Genomic DNA, 19,225 nt, shown 5'->3' with positions numbered 1-19,225 from the left:
CAATCCAAAAATCTTCTGCCCAACAAGAAACAATTAATGGAGTAAAGAAATGACTTATAGAGTAGAAGAAAATATTGGTAAAACATACACTTGACAAGAGATTAATATACAAAATGCAAGATCTCAAATTCAATAGCAAAACACTGATTAAAATGGATAATAACCATCAATACACATTTTAAAAAAGAAAACATGCAATTGGCCAAAAAGTATATATAAAAATACTCAGCATCACAAGATAAATGGAAATATAAACTACAATGCAATACCACCTCAATCCAGTTAGAATGGCTATTACAAAAAATCAAAGATGGCAAAGGTAGCAAAGGATATACAAAAGAGGGAATACATGAACATCATTGATGAGAGTATAAATTAATAAAGCCATGTTTTAACACACTGTTGAGGTTTCTCAAAATGTAAAAAAGAGAAGTACTGTATGATCCAGAAATCTACTGTTGAGTATATATATCCAAAGGAAAGAAATCAGTATGTCAAGACATCTGCATTCCGATATTTGCTTCAGTAGTGTTCACCATAGCCAACAAGGGGAAATAAGCTAAATGTACATCAGGAGATGAAATGAATAAAGAAAGTATAGCTTATATCCAAAGTGGAATACTATTCAGCCATAAAAATAAAATATCCACAACATTAGTAGAATTGGAGGTCATTATATTAAGTGAAATGAATCAGAAAATCAAGTACCTAATGATCTCATTCATATGTGGAATCTAAAAAAAAAAACTCAAAGAAGTTGAGATTTTGATATAGTGAGAGAGTGGAAGAGAGTAGGAAGAAGGGAGTGAAAATCAAAGGTTGGTCAACAAGTACTAAGTTATGATTAGATGAGAGAAATAAGTTTTGCATAGTAGGAGAAATACAGATAACTACCACATACTATGTATTATAGGACTAGAAGAAAATATTTTAAATGTTTTTATCACAAAAAATGTCTGAAGGAGTAGGTGTATTTATCTTTAGTCAAAAACTATACAATGCATACATATATTTTACATGGTAACATGTATACTTATATGTATAATTTTATGTGCCAATTAAAATAATTCAAGGCGTGAGACAGTAAAATAACATTTTAAAGTGCTAAACATAATATACAGCTGTATATAGAACAAAAATTCCGTTCTTTAAAGAAGGTGAAATAAGGGTTAGTGAAGAAGGTTGATCAGAAAATAATACAATTGTGAAAACTTGGTTCTTCACAGAATGACACAAATGGTAAATATGCCAACAATACAAAAGATCTGCACTCATTTTTAAACTTTTTTAAGAGCAACTAATGATTTAAGAAAAACTAAATAATTTTTAAATGTACATTGGGGCCCCGGGATTTAGCTCAGTGGTTCTGCCACCTGCCTTGCAAGCACAAGGACCTGAGTTCGATCCTCAGTACCAAAAAAAAAAAAAAAAAAAAAAAAAAAATGTACATTGAGCTTTCTAATGTGTATGTTTAAAAATGATGATGGAAACAATTGAGAATCAAGACTTGTCATGTAGAGGTACAAGATCCCAACAATGAATGTAACTGTACTGTATCCCTAAAATGTACCAATAAACTCAATTAAAGCTTAAAAAAAATTATGATGGCAAAATAGCTCAAAGGAAAAGGAAAAATGAAAGCACACAATTGTGTGGTCCTTATCTTGTATGTGAAGTGTGAAAAATAATACAGGAAAGTGAGGCTAATAAAGAAGAGGAGATGTCAAATAAAGTAAGAAGAAATAATTTTCAATGAGTGTCAAAATGGAACTAATAGAAAAAATTAGTAGCCTTTATTTTATGTAAACTCATATAAATAGTAGGAATAGATCTATTAAAAGATTGCCATATTGGCTTTTCACAGCCATAGAATTTACATGCATATTATATATAAGAACTTTAAATATGGAAAGATTAATAGGTTGACAAAACAATAGCATGCAAATGTTAAGTATAAGAAGTTTAAAGTTGTCAGACAGGAAAAATAATACAAAACAGAAGAGATATCACATAATGAGAAGATGTTAAATTGTTAAAGAAAATATAACACACTTCCATATGGATACATCTGACAATAGAACCTCAAAACATTTGGAGAATTTTATAGAATTAAAAGGAAAATAGAAAATATCTGTATAGATTTCATTATTCCTTTCTTGTTCATATATAGAACTAATAGAAACCATTTAGTATATCACAAATGTAGTAAACATTAACAACTTAGTCTAAGTGGTATTTGTTGAACTTGCTACCCAACAAAAGCAGAACATTTTTCCCCTTTAGAAAATAATAATTTACTTTCTAAAATTGACCATTCTCTATCAAATACTTTAGCAAATTTACAAGTTTTAAATATTATGAAATGGTGTCTTAAACATTAACAAAATAAAGTAGGAATAAAAACATAAAGAATATTTATAAAGTATACTGCATTATTCTAAATAATGCAAAAGTTAATAAAGAAAATTAGACAATATGAGTATTTTAAAATTTATTAACTTTTAAAATGTCAATCACTATGTTATACCAATAGAGCTCTTGAAAATATTTACCCTATCTAACTGAAATTTTGCACCCTTTAATAAACAAAATGTCAAACTCCTCCCCCGTACCAACTCTGGTTACCACCATTTTACTCTCTGCTTCTAAGTTCAACTGTTTCAGATTCCTTTTATTTTAAAACAGAATAATATTCATATGGATAGATAGATACAGATATATCACATTTTCTTTATCTGTTCATTTGCTAATAACCACTTATTTTAATTCCATATCTTGGCTATTGCACATAATACTGAAATGACCTGAGAGCACAGACTTTGCTTTCTCTCACTATCCACCGAAGGTGGACAATTACTGGATTATGTAGTCATTCTGCTTTTTATAGCTTGAAGAACCTTTGTACAATTTTCCATACTCACTGTACCACCTTACATTTCCATTAATGAGCCCAGTTTCCCTTTTCTTTGCTCTCTCACCAACACTATCCTTTGAAAAATGCAATTCTAATGGATCTGAGGTGTTAATCTTAATCTTCCTCTCTCTGATGATTAGTGATGATTTTTTTCATATATCTGCTTGTATATCTTTTGAGAAATGTCTATTCGCAAACTAAGCACATTTTGAAACCAGGTGGTTTTCTTCTTACTGAATTGTTTGAATTCTTCATTATTAATATCTCAACAGATGAATGATTGCAAATATTTTCTCCTGTTCTGCAGGTTGTTTTTTTATTGTTTCCTTTGCTGATCAAAATACTTTTAGTTTGCTGTAGTCATACTTAGCAATTTTTTGTTTTTGCTTTCTTTGTATTGGGGATCATATCCAAAGGAATCATTGTCCAGACCAATGTAGCAGAAATTTCCCCTTATGTCTCTTTCTAATAATTTAACAGTTTGGGGTCTTGCATGTAAATTTTATTTATTTTATGTTGTGTAAGGTGTGAGAGAAAATATTTTGAGTTGAATAAAAGGAAAACACAGCTTTACCAAAACTTGTGAAATGCTTCTAAATGAATATTAGAGAAAATCAAATGCTTATATTGGTGAAGAAATGGTGAATGTCTCAACTCAATAATATAAACTTTTGTTATAAAAACCTAGTAAGAGAAGAACAAATTAAACCAAAGTCAAATTAAAGGGTGGAAATAACAAAGATAGAAAAAGAAACTAGTGAAATAGAGAAATAGAGAAAATTGAAGAAATCTGTATCTATTCACTGGGAAATCAAATCAATAAAATGAACAAATTTGTCACCTGACCGATGACGCAATAAAGAGAGAAGATACTGTATTAGTCCATTTTTGGTAGCCTTAATGAAATATCTCGAGACTGGAAAACTTGATAAGGCAAAGAAGTTTATTTAAGTCATAGTTTTGGAGTCTAACAGTCCAAACGGCATAGCACTGGCTCCACCATCTGTGGAGGTGTCAGGAGCATGTGTGAGAACAAGAGGTCAAATCTCAAAACATGAAACCAGACAATTAAATGATTGAGCTTCCTCTTATAAAAACTTACTGTCATAGTATTCCCCTTAGCACCTTCCAAAAGGAGCTCACCTGATGACCTAACTCTCCATCTCTTAAAGGTCCCAACATGTGGACGGTTGGGGGGACAAATTATACTGAAATATCCAAAAATTGTGGATATAAGAAATTAATAAAGAGACTTCAGTAAAGCTCCACACTCAAAGAGTAATGAGGGACAAATCTGAATAATGAAATACACATAAATGACAACTTGAATGAATTATGTCTCTAAAGAAACGAACTGGCAAAGCTCACTAAAGGGTAACTGAAATCTTTCTAGAACTATATCTATTACAGGTATTGAGCATGAAGTTCAAAGCCTTTCAGAAAGGAGAAATCCAGGGGCTTCACTGGAGAATTTTATCAAACATTTAAGGAATGAATAATTCTAAGCCTATATCATCTTGCAGAATGTGCAAAAAGCACCAAAGTGGAAAGGCTGCTGAGAGCTGGGGAAATGGGTGCTAGGGTTGGAGTTGACCTTTCTCTGGATATGGAGAAAGTTTTGGGAATCATGGGACTATCCATATTGTTGCTGTATTTTGTATACAGTGGTGGGGGGAAGATAGAGTCAGAGAGAGAGAATCAGAGAGAATGGGAGAGGGAGAGGGAGAGAACAAAGGCTGCAACTATGGTCATTGTACACATTCTTCAAAACATGTTGAATGATACACTAAAAAGATTAATTTTATTACCTGCTAGTTATTCCATAATCATTTCCAATAGCATAAAATTACTAACTACTTAGAGATGAATCTAGCAAGCATGTCTAAGACCAATACACTGAAAACTATAAAACATAAAGTTAAATTAAAAGGGACCTAATAAATAGGGAGATACAATTTGTTCATAAGAAAGTAGAAGTCTCTATATTAAAGTATATTTCTCATTTTTCCCCATACCCCTGCCCAAGATCTGTCATGTAAAAGTACAAGATCCCAATGGTGAATGTAACTGTATTGTATACCTAAAATGTACCAATAAACTCAATGAAAAAAATTATATTTCTCTAATCTGTCTATGGTTCAATGCAGTATCATTGAAAGCACATTTTTTTAAATCAAGTGTTTCTTAAATATATATATGAAATTCAAAGGACTTATAATATTCAAAAATAACCATGAAAAGTAAAATTTTTGAAGAGCTTTTACTACCTGAATTCCCTGCACAGTATAAAGCTACTATATAAATATAATGTGATATTGGCAAGAACGAACATAATCAAACATACACTTATATGATCAAACAGTGCTTTTCCTAGGTGTTTATCCACAAGGATGAAAAGATATGACCACTGAAATACTTGTATGTAAATTTTTATAACAATTTTACTTGCAGTAGCCAAAATGGGGAAGAACAGATGTCCATTTATGGGTGAATGGGCGATTATGCTAGATCCATTTAATGAAATAGTAAGAAAGGGATGAATGTTAAATGCAGTATGTATGAATTAATGTCAGAAACATTGTAATGAGCCAGCCAAAAAAATCACATAAAATATACCACATGAATTTATTTATATGAAATTCTGTAGCACACAAACTAATCTTTGGTGACAGAAAGTAGATCTGTATCTGAGGTTAAGATACTGAGTGGCATTAACCACACTAAAACTTATAGGGTTGATGAAAGTATTTCAATGATTTCTTGGATACTGTGTTCATCAAAATTCCTAGGCGTATGCACTTGTATCCATATTATTTCATGGAAATCATTCTCCAAAGAAGTTGAATTTTAAAATAATTAATGAACTGTCCATTATTTTTAAGATTGAGGAAATGGAATTTTAGTTGTCCTTTGTTTTCTTGTGCTCTAATAATATTGGAAACATTTCCAAAAAGTGAGCTAATTTTTTTCTTTTAATTAGCACAGTGGAAGCAGTGACATCATTTCAGCTGTGGTGTTTATTTTAGGAAAGTCAACTTTCCTAAGTGACACACTCAAGTAATTTTAAGCCTAGTCATCTGCACAGGCTCTTAAGAGCAAGAGAGTGTTCTGAATACATTTATTTTTAATTCATACAAATGGCTAACATGAATGTAGGTCCTAGTTTTATGAATAAGAAAAAGAAAGAGCAATTTACAATATGTTATGTCTGTCTTCAGAAGGTATCAAGTTCTGGACATTTTTCCCTGACAGTAAGAGAAAGTCCACACAGATTGGTAGCATCAGAGCCATCACCAGTTCCAGGATTGAGAGAAACAGATTTCTCTTTTCCTACCTCAAGACCTTACCCACCACATTGCAATGTCAGTGTATACAAGGTGACATTTCTCAATAGTTATGTAAAAAATAGTTACATACAAGGAGTGCCATTTTCACATAACAATTTGCCTCAGTGGTGTGAGTGAATGAAAATCCTCTCTCTAGGTTGGCAGATTGACCTCAAAAACTGCTCCTGAGAACATAGATTAACAGACTGCAGGAAAACTAAATGAAGAGAAATACAGTGTACCTCAAGTTACGAATGGCATGATGCACAAACAACTTCGGTTAGGAGTGGAATTTTAGTTTTAGCTTACATACAAGATCTTTAGTTACGACCCACACGAGGGTTGCTTGTGTTTCCAGATGATCTCAGATAAATTTAACCCTTAAAGAGTTCTGGAAGGAGCACTACACCATCCTTTCCTGTGTGAGAGTGACCAACTTGAGTTACAACCAGCCCTCATATGACAATTGAGTTCGTAAGTCAAGGGTCCCCTAGGGCAGCAGCAGAAGGAGAGCTGGGTTGTCTTTTCTGATGCTTTCCTGAGTCAGAGGATCTATTTGCTGCCTCTGCCCGCAGAGGCAATGCATTGAGATTTATTGTGTCATCTTTTAGTTTTTTATATGCTAAAAACAGATCAAGGTCTTTTTCAACAAATTGCCCCAGGTTATGTAATAGAATGGTAATAAACCGACTCCTACTGTTACGCTATTGGTTTGCTAGACTGTGATGCATACGTCTTCCCACCTATCATATTACTTAACCATCTTATTGTAGGGAATTCTTTGCATTTTATTATAATCTACTGTTTTATCTCTCTTTGATTAGAAAACAACTTAGCCATAATTGACCTTATGAGATATCTTCCCTCCTAAATTGGAGTCTTATCAATATAGACTCTGTCATCAACTTTTAAAATTTGACTATTTTAGATACTGTCACCTTTTTAAATTAGCTTACATTTATGTCCTGACATTTATTAAAACAAAATATTTAGGAGGATTTTGATGTTTAAACAATTGTGGTATTTCTGTTTGCAGTTCCCTGAATGTGGTTTCTATGGAATGTATGATAAGATCCTGCTTTTTCGCCATGACCCTACCTCTGAAAACATCCTTCAGCTGGTAAAAACGGCCAGTGACATCCAGGAAGGCGACCTTATTGAAGTGGTTTTATCAGGTAGGATACTTTTGTCCCTATCTATAGATCAGTAATTTATATTTGGAGAATTATTTGGGCATATGTTTTTAAGACAACGTAGACAATGGATATCAAACTGGGCCCCAAGAAATTTTAGGGCTCTGCATGAGTTTCCCAACTGTTTTGGAAGAGAAGCAGACATTTTCATTGGGTTGGCTTTTTCGCACCTGTCCTAGTCGTGTCTCCCAGTTACAGGTTCCCTCCTAGTGCCATGCAGCACTCCCCCCACCCCTCTCAGATACAGAGAAACACAGTTTTGTTTAGTATCTTGAATCACTTGGACAGCAGCAAAAGCAAACACAAATCTCACCACAGTGATGCTAAAGTAAGGGCCCCAAATATACCAGGTGTCTGCCAGCCACGAAATCTTAATAGAACTCAGAAGTCACTGACTCATTGGGACAAGAAACCTGCTAGTTGTGATATAAGCCAAGACCTAAGAAGAAGCCAAAGCTCAGGAGTCAGATCAAGTCAGGTCATGCTGGGTGACACTACTTAACTCAGGCATTGAGAAATGTCTGCCTGCTTCTGCCCATGTTTGTCTCTTGTTTAGGGTTTAGACGTTAGTAATAGGACCAAGCAGACTGTGCCTATCAAGGCAGAAAAATATGAATGTATGTAAAAATAGCATCAAAGGACAACTTCCATAGATGCTTATAATGAGAGTGCTATGATCATAGCTGTATTCGGGTTATTGTATTTTTGTTAATAATAGATTCATTATTAATAAACTCAGATTACATTGCTCCCTTCTTCTTTCTGACTTTGATATTTGCTATCTGCTTAAAGGAAAATTAATTGGCTTAAAGCTTCTAGAAGCTGGGCGTGATAGCACATGCCTGTAATCCCAGAACTCTGGAAAGCTGAGGCAGGAGGATTGCAAGTTTGAGCCTAGCCCAGGCAATTTAGGGAGATGATTTCAAAATAAAAACTAGAAAGGGCTGAGGATATAGCTCTGTGTGAAGGACCTTGGTTCAGTCTTCAGCACCAAAACAAAGAAAGATGCTAGACTTCCTCAAGTTCTTCATTTCTCCAGAGCCCATTGTTTGGGCTAGTGACTCTCCTTCAGTGTGTCTATTTTATTTACTTGCTCTCATTCAGTCCAACTCACTTTTTGTCCCTGTTGTTAGTTTTTGCTTTCATTGTTTGAGGTTCTGGGATTGCCATGGTTTCATTGTGTAGCTATATCCTATAAAGTACTTTCTTGTTTTGGCTTGATAAAAGCAGTCATTTTCTGATTGTTTATAGGGCTGTTATTTGCTAAAAAAACACATCAATAAAACACAAGCTCTGATAGTTTTTTTTTATTGTACTTTATGAAGAAGTTACTTGTTTGCTAGGTTCTCCCTTTTCTTTTTCTTTGGTGCTTTACACATTTGTTTACTGCACCTGGCCTCTCAAAACTATGACTAGACGTGCTGTTTTCTAGGTTTCCTGTTTTCGAACACTAGAGGCTGCCTGAGATAAATTATTCTGGGAAATCATGCATTGGATCTGCTCTCGCCATAATTCATATTAAACTCATTGCCAGGCTGCTTTGCAAACAACATGATGTGTTTTATGAGTCCCTTTTCCCTGTGGCAATGTCCAGAAATATATGAGGATTTAAAAAGTGATATTTTTATATTTGTTTTTCTTTCCATTTAACTTTTATTATCAGATGCTTTGTGTTAGTAGTGGACAGATGGAATGCAATTTGGGTGTAGGTATGTTTATATAGGGTCGGGCTGCTGTTTGCGTGTTATCCAGCGTGAGTGAGCCAGGCCTGCTCCCCACTGTGCACGCTGACCTCCTGCAGCCGTATGAAGTGCCCGTGCTGTGTGAAGAATTGCACTCTCCTGTCTTTGCAGACTGAGGACCTCGCTGTGTTTATGGTCCAGTTCTTTTTCTATCCTGCTTTATGTTCTACCTCTCCTATCTCCCTAGCCATAGTTGCTGACAGGGCATCGAAAGCATCCTCTTCCCCCCTCCATTGAGTTTATTGGTACATTTTAGATATACAGTACAGTTACATTCATTATTGGGATCTTGTACCTCTACATGACAGGTCTTGGTTCTCATTTTTTCCCCTTGTCTCTGCCCTCCCTTCACCCCTCCTGCCTCCCCATTTACAAACACTTTATTTCCACTTTTTAATTTTCTCATATTTTTTTCTTTTTCCTTATTACCTTTCCGCTACCCTTCCCACTTTCCCTACATCTTTAGCCCCTTTCTTCCTATTTCACATTGTCCGTTATATCATTAGAACCTTGTGTACAATTATAGTTTATTCACACCAGAGAAATTATTCGGTATTTACATAAGTGTGACTTATTTATTTCACTTAGGAGTATCAACTTAATAAAGGCTATCTATGAAAAAACCAACAGCCAACATCATATTAAATGGCCAAAAATTGAAAACTTTCACATTAAAATCAGGAACAAGACAAGGATGCCCACTATCACCACTCCTCTTCGATATAGTTCTGGAAACATTAGCCATAGCAATTAGACAAGAGAAAGAAATTAAAGCAATGAAGGTAGGAAAGGAAGAAGTTAAACTGTCATTATTTGCTGATGATATGATACTCTACATTGTAGACTCAAAAATATATGTGTATGTTGGTTTAGATCTCCTATTCTTACCTAGAAACATTGTTGTCAGACATATTCTCCTAGCTCCTTTTCCAGTTTAATACTTATCTTTCGATTTACTCAAAAAATGTTGAAAATAATTTTTAAAACTTTCCTATTCCTCCATATTAAGTGGCGTTTCTTTTCCATAGCTCTTACGTCTTTCTCACATTCTTTTCAGGCCTCCAATTCATTATGATCAAATGTCTGCTCTTTCTTCCTTTCTGTCTTCTCATTTTATTTACAGCCTTAGTTTTTTTTTTCTTAGTGCATGTTTGTTGTACATAATGATTGGATTGATCATGGGGAGTTGGTACATGTACAGGACACATCTTAATACTTTTTACTTCTCTACTTCAGTTTTGTTATGGCTTATATCTAGATGTCTCCCCGAAGAGTCATGAGATCATAGTGGGGCTTTTTCAGAGGTCACTGGGCCTAGAGTGTGTGATCTGGGATTAAGGGTGTGTGATTACTAAATTAGTCCACTGTTTGGCACAGTTTAGGGTGTGAGAGCTACCCATCCTAAGAGTACCTAGATAGACAGCAAAGGGAGGGAAAGAGGCTGCTATTGCCACGTGTTTCTCTTCTCTTGTTTCTTGCTTGCTGATTGCTGTCTTCTGCCTGCCCTGCTTTGCCATGGACTGTTTATTGCAATGCCCCTCTGCCATGCCTTCTTTCTTTGGAGCCAGTCAACTATAGACTGAAACTTCTATCAGCTGTAAGCCAGATAAACGTTTCCACCTGTGATTTTGGGTGTCAGGTATTTTGTCTCATCAAGGAGAAAGTAACTAAGATAGTGTTGTTAACATATATGTCTATGATTCTTCAGACTCCTTGTTGTTTCTTTTAACTGAGTCACTTTAGAGACCTCATAAGTAAGACAAGAGTCCTGTTCCAAGGTCTTCACTTAGTGGCTCTCCTGTTCTCTAACTCTAGCTTTCTCACCATATTTCAGTGAATTTGTATCTTCTTTTCCTATAAAAGTATGTTATGTCTGTCTGCAGTCTGCATTTCTTCACTATCCATTTTGGCCATTTCTATTTCTGAGATGCACAGGTCCACTAGACACATACTGTTCTAACTAGTTGACTCCATACAGACCCAACTTTTACCTGGCATTACCTCTGTTCAATAATATTCTCCTGCTCTTCCTTTTGTTATCATAGATAGAAGATTCTCTAAGCATGCGTGAGTTCATTGTTTGACTACTGGCTGTCAGATTAGAAGTTACTACATATATAAAATTTTATAAAATACTGATTTGTTATAAGAATATCAATTCTAGATATATTCTCAAAAATAAATTGAATTTTAAGTCTCCTTGCTATGAATTTATTTGGTCCAGTGAATAAATGAGTATCTGTCAAGTAAGCAGGATTGCATTATAAATTGAAGCAATACAGATGATGATTACTGACACTTTAGGCCATGGGTACTAGGGAGTGGAGGAGATCACATATTCCACTCTGGATCCATTCCCTGGGGAGGACAGAGCACTGTGATAGGGTTCAGATCTGTGCCAATTCCTGGAAGTGTGAGTCAGGATCTGCTCTACCCAAACTGCAGTCGGACAGACTAGACAGACCCTCTACTGTCTGTTACACTTTCATAACATAAACAAGCTGTGAAATTTTTGCTTTTGAAGACTATGGTTTCACTGTTAAATTTCCCCAAATTTTCTTTTTATTCTGTCATCAATTAAATTTGTTTATGTAATTTGACATAAACATAATCTGCTTCTTTTTATGTTTAATATATCACCCATAAAAACATTTTCTGCTATAGGGCTACAGTGAAAATGAGAAAAAAAGTCTGGCAGAAAAATAATTGGGAATATTAAGTACTTTTCTCTCTTCAGGTAACATCAGTAAATTTTTTATTTTATTTTATTTTTTGCTTAGGTCATTTTTGCTGAGACCTTTTATCATTTGTTAGGTGCTTTGAAGTTACAGACTGACCAGACTGCTTCTGGCTGATTTTCTGATTTTACCCCTTTCCTTTTGGTTAAAAAAAATGTGGCTTGAATGAGCCAGTACATTGAGATCCACTAAGCCTGGTAGCAGTTGCTCCTGAGTGCTATGGGGAAAAAATTAATAGCTCCATGAAAGTTCTTTACCACACATATCCCCACCACTGGCACTAATGATCACAATTATTACAACTGTTATGAAATGGGAAAGCACTGCAAATGGAAATTTCTCTTCCCAAAGCCAAAGTCAAGTTCAAGCCTATGGAACTGAACAGTAAAATAAAATCAAGAAATTTGTCTGAAATGTTCTTCATGATAAATCTCTTGATCAAAGCCTAATAATTCAGCCATAACAAAGCAAATGAATAACAGGACTATATTTACATGTCTCAGTTCTTTTTGTTGTTTTGAAGTTTTTGACTTTTAAAAGAAATTTATTAGTACATGCTTGTGATACATAAACCTTACATTTGTTGTGGGGAGTTGGTGCATGTACACGACACGTTTTAGTGTTTTTTAAATCCCCCTGTTCCCTCTGACCACTGCTTACATATCTAGGTGCACCTGCTACTTGGAAAAGATCTACCTCCTCTGATATTTGTACACACTGGGGTGTTAACTCTGCCATGAGGAAGTATGAATTTGAGTCATTTGTAGGAAAATGGATGCACCTTGAGACCGTAAGTTTAAGTGAAATAAATCGTATAAACAAGCTTAAGTATAGCAGGGTTTCTCTTGTATGAGAAACCTAAAGCATAAACAGTTTTTGTTTTTGCCTTGATCTCTATGAATTATTTGCCTATTCCTGTGTACTTGTGTGCGAGCAGGTTTGTGTGTCTTGTAGGTGGGTAAATGGGAAATAGTCAAGGGCCCTAAAATTCCTCAAGTAAAATCATAATTGTGAAGTCTGAGTGTTAAGTGTTGAATCTTTCATTCCTGATAAAAACCTATAATTTTCTTGCTTCTTTTCCATGATATTTTTATAATAGATGAGTGTTCTTTTGTAAAAATGTACTTCCGCATGTAGTCCTTTGCTCCCCAGCACCAAGAGCCTGGTTAGAAAGCTAGTGCTACAGCCCAGGAGATGGTCTGTGCCTGTTTTCAGGCCCCGGGATTAAAGGAGAGATCCAGCCCCCTAAAAGTGGTGCCATTCCCACTTCTCCATCCCACGCTTTGTCCTCATATGTTGTCCTGCATTTGCCAGATGGTGCAGGTTCCTTCTTGAGAGAACTAATTTCTTGGGCATATAGTGCCAGTGAGTTCCTTGGTATTCTGTACAAGTTGCAAAACCTCTGTGATTTTTTCTGTTTGTTCTTTTAATTAAACAAGGAGCTTATACTAAATGAAAATATTCTACAGTACTAATAATACGTAGCGTCTGTGTGGTGTTTTTATTCTGTAAGTAAAGTAGCATGCATGGTGACTGGTTACAGCTCCAGAGCCAGATCAACTGGGTTCAGAACCTTTCTCAATTCTTTACTATTATCATCTTTGCCGATACATTAATCACTCTGTGCCCCAGTTTCCTCATCTGTGAAGTGGAGAACAGATTAACACCTACATGTATGTTGTTATACAAATAAAAAGTTATCATGCATGTGAAGCACTTCAGAGGATTTCTACATGCAGAAAGTGTCTAAAAAAATGTTAGCACTGGTGACTGCTCCTCATTCTCACCCTCTAAGCTGCTTTTCCTTATAGTGCTCACAGTTATGTATTACACATATCACAAAAGGAAAACTGGTCCGATAACTTTGAGAAACGTCAGTTCAAGCAATGTTAAAAGAATTCTTGACTGCAGGTGTCTTCAGAAGTTTGGTGCATCCTGAAATGCAGCAGAACTCTCCAAGATCACTTTCCAAGTTCACCTTTTAATCTCCTTTGATCATTGGGCAAGTCTTGGTTCAGCAGTCCACACCAGAGGTATTCCTCTGGGTCATGCGTGCTGGAATAAATGATCTGGGTGCTGCCTGTCCAGCCTCTCTACACAGAGGGCACTCCCTTCTCATAGAGGAAAATATTTGAGCCAAAGAAATCAAGGAGTTAGAAAGAAAGAAATCTTTGCTTCTCTAAGATCAAAAGCTTTTTAAGCAGTTTGCTTTGTCTAAGCAACTTTGTTTCCTTCACCGTGACTTGGGGAAGTAGAGGAGTCAGGCATCTGAAAAGCTATGGAATAAGAATTTTAACGGCCAGCACCCTGCAGCGTAGAGGTGGTGCCCAAGCCCAAGCGCTCAGTTCCTATTCCTGCTGCTTCAAGGGCAGTTTCACTCTCTCATCTTGAACCAGTGAACAGAAATTCTTGAACATTTTTGTTTAAAGAATTCCTACTGTAGTCAGACAATTTACATTTCACAGAGCCATGATGTCATTTACAGCAATGAAAAACAGCAATGACCTTCAAGATTCATTCACATTATTTTTGTTATAGAACCATTATGTTCTTCCTTCTAAAGATATAGTTAATACATACACTCAAATTGCAATTAGGTTAAAACATCTGGAAGCCTCTTGTCTTTATAACATAGGAAATAACTGCCACTGTTTACCCAGAGACCCATCATAACTTCATACCTAAACCTAAATTGAAATAGTGTCTTAGTGACCATGTTTTCCTCTTACTAAGATTCCATACCTAAACTATAAACCAGAAAAAAAATGCATGGTAGCTACATTCTAGTAAAAGCCTCCTTTCTTTTCTAGTAGACGAATATTATTTATTTATTTATATGACTATCATATCCATTTCTCTAGATATAGTACATTATGTACCAGTGTTTCATCCTTCTCTGAATTATAAGTGTAAGGAAAAAAAAACTTGCGAGTAATACATTAGATGTCTTTATTTTCTTTCAAAATACATTATATACGTGTAGTTTTCTCTTTGCTCTAAAAGAGCAGAGTTAATTATAGCCAGCAACTCCCTAGTCCTGGAATTGCTTGAGTAATTAAAAATTACAAGAAATACGAGCCTTTGTTCTCAATTTGTATTTCTTTGTGGTTATTGGATATCTAAATGTCTCAGTATGGATAGTGACGATTCCTGTTCAACTTTAATTGCAGTTCTCTTGTGGGTGATTTTGTAACAATGGAGAATTTAAATATAAATTCACATGATTTTATACAATACCCCATTATCTCAGGGGATACATTCCAAGACCTAAAAAAACTGGGGATAGTATTAACCCTTATATTATAATTAATTATGTTTTTCCTTTATATACATAGCTATGATAGAGTTTGTGTGTAAAGCCCAATAAGTGATTGACCATAATACCCAATAATAGAATAATTACTTGTCCTATAATAAAAACTATATGAATGTATCCTTTCTCACTATGTCTTATTGTACTGTGCTCATCCTTCCCGTGCTGATGTAAGATGATGCTATCTCTACACCATGAGAAAAGTGAGGTGAATGCTACAGGCCTTGTAATGTGTTGTGATACAGTATTAGAGTACTGCATAAAGGTTGCAATACTGTGGTGCCCTGGCAGTCTATCTGCTAACTAAAACTAATGCCGAGTGACTGGTGGGCAGATAGTGTCTACAGCATGGATATACTGGAGAAAGGGACAGTTCTGGAGACAGAACAGGATGGTATGAGATTTTCTCCTGCTAGTAGGAATGGTATGCATTTTAATACTTACAAATTATTTCTGGAATTTTGCATTTAACATTTTCAGAGCATGGTTGACCATAATTACCTGAAACTGCAGAAAGCTAAACCACAGATATGGAGGAAGGGAGGTGTTTTCGTACTCTTTTCCACTATGCATGCTTTGCATTAAATATGTCCTCAGCATCTCCCTTTTGTTATTGTCAATATTCTCTTTCCATCTTTCCATCCCCCAGCCCTCCATCCTTATCATTCAAGCAAACCTGATTTTAGTTTCCTTGTTCCACACTCACCTGTTTTATGGAGGACAGACGCAGGACGTGTGAGGTTAGACTGTTTCCATCTGACTTCACACTTTTCCCCAGTTGTGATCTCAGTCTGGATGCGGGGACATGGAGTCCTCCTTGCTTACTGACATTTTCCTTAGTTGTCGTTTCACGGAGTGGATTCTCCAGGGAGATATGGCACAATAGCGCATTACTCCTCCGTTTTTTCCCCCTAACATCCCCCCTAACTTTCTGGGCATATGGAACATCCTTTCCAGGTCACAGGGGAATAGACAAATCTTTGAAGACTTATTTCCTGTAAATTTTTGTGCATTTTGCATTATGCTCCATTTTATTTCTCTGGAGGTTTAATTTTGAATCAGTAAAATATTCCTCCTCCCATATTGTTCTCCCAGAAATAACAACAGTAGTGATGGTAATGTGGAGATGTAAAGTGTTGGAAATGCTTCACATGTATTAATTCAGAAATATGCACCATGTTTATGTTATGGTAAATCTCCATGTAACTTCAGTTTGACAAGTAGCTGATTTCCAGTCAGATGGGATTGAGTCACAGAGCTTCCATTTATTTCTTATATGATGTTTGACCATTAACCTTCTCTCTCCGGCTTTTGATTCATCACTCGTAACACATTAACAGCATCTCCACTATCGTCTTGGGCTGTCGACTTCATGAGCGTAAATATAAAGCAGTTCACAAGATACCTGGTTATGGTAGTCAACCCTCTCCCTTCAGCCACACCCCAGGGGGCTACACATTTGTTGAAATAAGAACCATTTCCTTTTTATATTTGAATTTGTAGGATCTAGTATGAAACATGCAATCAGTGTCTGCTTGTTGAGTGGATATTTAAATTAATGAAATGTGCAAACCAACAAGCAAATTATATATGACATCCAAAAGTTGCTGTGATTGTGGTAGGAGCTGAGTTTCACTGACACTTCTTGTTCTACTGTTAGTAAAGTTAACAGCAATATTATCTTAACTAGTCTTTTTTCCCTGAACTTTTGCTATCCCATGCATACTGTCAAAAGTTGTTTTTAGAAATTATTTATTTATAGGAAAATGAGTCCTGCTTTCAAAACATTACAATTTTCTTTCACAACACTTTTCACATAACATGAGGCCCAGTGCATAGAATACCAATTATCTTCCCTACTAATTCCTGTGACTTGTAAATTATATTCATCGCCCTGACAAAGTAACCCTTTTTGAAACCAAACTTGATTCATTCCTGTTTTGATCTGTTTTCCCAAACCTTCCTATTTGTAAATATTATCTTCTTTCTAAAATGTATTCAGTCGTTGTTCCTTTGTAATACACCTGCCCCAATACTCATCTCCCTTGACTTCAACAACTTCTTGGCTCTTCTTTGCAGAAGGCTGCACTTTCCATGTCTGCAATGGTGTCCCTAAACGGCAGCCCTGACGCCGGCCTCTGGTCCTGGCCTTTCTGTTTCAGAGTTTGGAAGGATTGAGGGTGAGCGCTGACACCCTAAAGTTCTGGCTGGCCTTTCCTGCTGCTACTCCCTCTTCCCTTGCTCCCTACACCACGGCTCTGTAGTTCTGTCCATCTCAAAGAACAGCTGTCTCTGCCCAAGGGTCAGCTGGCAAGGCCTATAGGAAAAGTTGAGTCATGTACACCAGAACTAGCATCTGAATCTTCATAGGCCTTGGTCAGGGTACATACTGTGGTTTTCAAGGAAGAACATATCAAACTCCTCTGTTCATGCAGAATTAGCCTAAGGCCTAGTTCGTCCCCATCTGGCAAGTGGATATCCAGCCAAAAATCATAGTTTTTCCTTTCCTTCTCTTTTCATCTGTTATTGTGCTAATTGAGAACAGTATTATAACTGTCATCCAGATAAACAAGAGCAGCACACAAGGGCAATGAAAACCTCATACAAGGATTTTTTTTTTTCTGTGTCACCTCTGGACACTGCACTGTGTAGCCAAAGATTTCTGACATTTGCTTTTTTTGGTGGAGGTTTATAGTCTTGTGTGTGTATCATACCATGTTAGATGTTGATGATACAATAGGAGCTCAGAAGTCTTTGCATATTAACAGTCCTAGAAAATATAGTAAGATGTTAGCTTGATCCTTTTGCTTTTACATATGAGTTGGCTTTTTAAAAAACCTGCAAAAGTAGGTATTTTGTTTATGGCTTGTTATTTTTTTTAAATTTTGGCTTCATGGTAGTGATTGAACCCAAGGCTTTGTGTAAGTTAAGCATGGAATCTGCCAATGAGCTACCCCCAAAAGTCTTATCAATTTGGATCTTATATCTAAAAAGAAAATACTCTGCATCAAAAATGAGATCTTCATGAATTAGAAATACTGAACTAGATTATTAACAGAGTGTGGGCCTTATAAGACAAATGTTTTAGATACTAATACTATTTTGAAAATAAATGTTTCCTTTGCTCATTTCTGTGAAGAGGTGAAAAGGATTTTTTCAAATTAAAATTTTTTACAAATGTTGGTTTTCATACAATACAAAATTATTGTGCGCAGATTTAAACTAGAGAATCAACGTGCTTTGGTTTTAATTTTGTTTCTTTTAAAATGTGAAATTCTTCTATTTGGAAGAAATGGCTGAGAGATATGCAGTCAAGATTTCCTCCAGATCTGCACAACTCAGTGTGATAGCCACTAAACACAGTTGGCTATTTATATTTAAATTAATTAAAGTAAATTAAATTCATCAGTTATGCTAGCTACATTTCAAGTGGATATGTGTTCAGTGGATATGTGGCTAATACCCACCATCCATTCACCATTAAAAAAAGAAGTTATTGGACAAAATAGATAGATAAATCAAATTTTCCTCAAAGAGATACTAACTTGCATCACATGTTGTATGCACACATGTCCTGCAGAAATACTTACACTGAAATGGTCTTTGATATAATATATTGTTGTTTATACATAATACACTTAAACATTTTAGTAGCATATTTATTGCATAAATCTAATGGGAGAAATTTTCCAATATATCACTCTATAACTTCCTAACAGTTTTACTTCTTTGGATTTCAGTACCCCAAACAGCTCTTTTTTATAAGTGATATTCCTGTTATGACATCGAATTTTTGTTCTTGCTGTGCCCTTAGACTCCCAAATCTTCACCTGAGGGCTGTTTTTAATAGTGGTACAAGTCAATACCACACTTTGCTTAATACACTAATTATATCTGGCATAACATTTAACTTCTCTGAAATTTCTTTGTCTTATTTCATTACTGAATATACCTTACTTGTTAACGCACAAGTATGGAAACTGAGTTTAATTCTCAGCT

General features: G+C 35.5%; 1 protein-coding gene across 3 annotated transcripts in view; it reads left to right on the top strand.

Moving 5' to 3' along the window:
- Nucleotides 1–19,225, top strand: part of Prkd1 (protein kinase D1) — a 230,349-nt gene that overhangs the window by 75,134 nt on the left and 135,990 nt on the right. For all 3 annotated transcript variants that reach the window (XM_010633543.2, XM_010633542.2, XM_010633545.3), the window contains exon 2: nt 7,277–7,415. In XM_010633543.2, the coding sequence (XP_010631845.1) occupies nt 7,277–7,415 (139 nt within the window). The remainder of the gene's footprint in view (nt 1–7,276; nt 7,416–19,225) is intronic.

This window comes from Fukomys damarensis, unplaced genomic scaffold (assembly GCF_012274545.1).
Source record: "Fukomys damarensis isolate Sample0158 unplaced genomic scaffold, DMR_v1.0_HiC HiC_scaffold_17, whole genome shotgun sequence".
Classification (NCBI taxonomy): Eukaryota; Metazoa; Chordata; class Mammalia; order Rodentia; family Bathyergidae; genus Fukomys; species Fukomys damarensis.
Note: the sequence above shows the minus strand (reverse complement) of the source record. Positions and strands in the feature narration are given on the sequence as shown.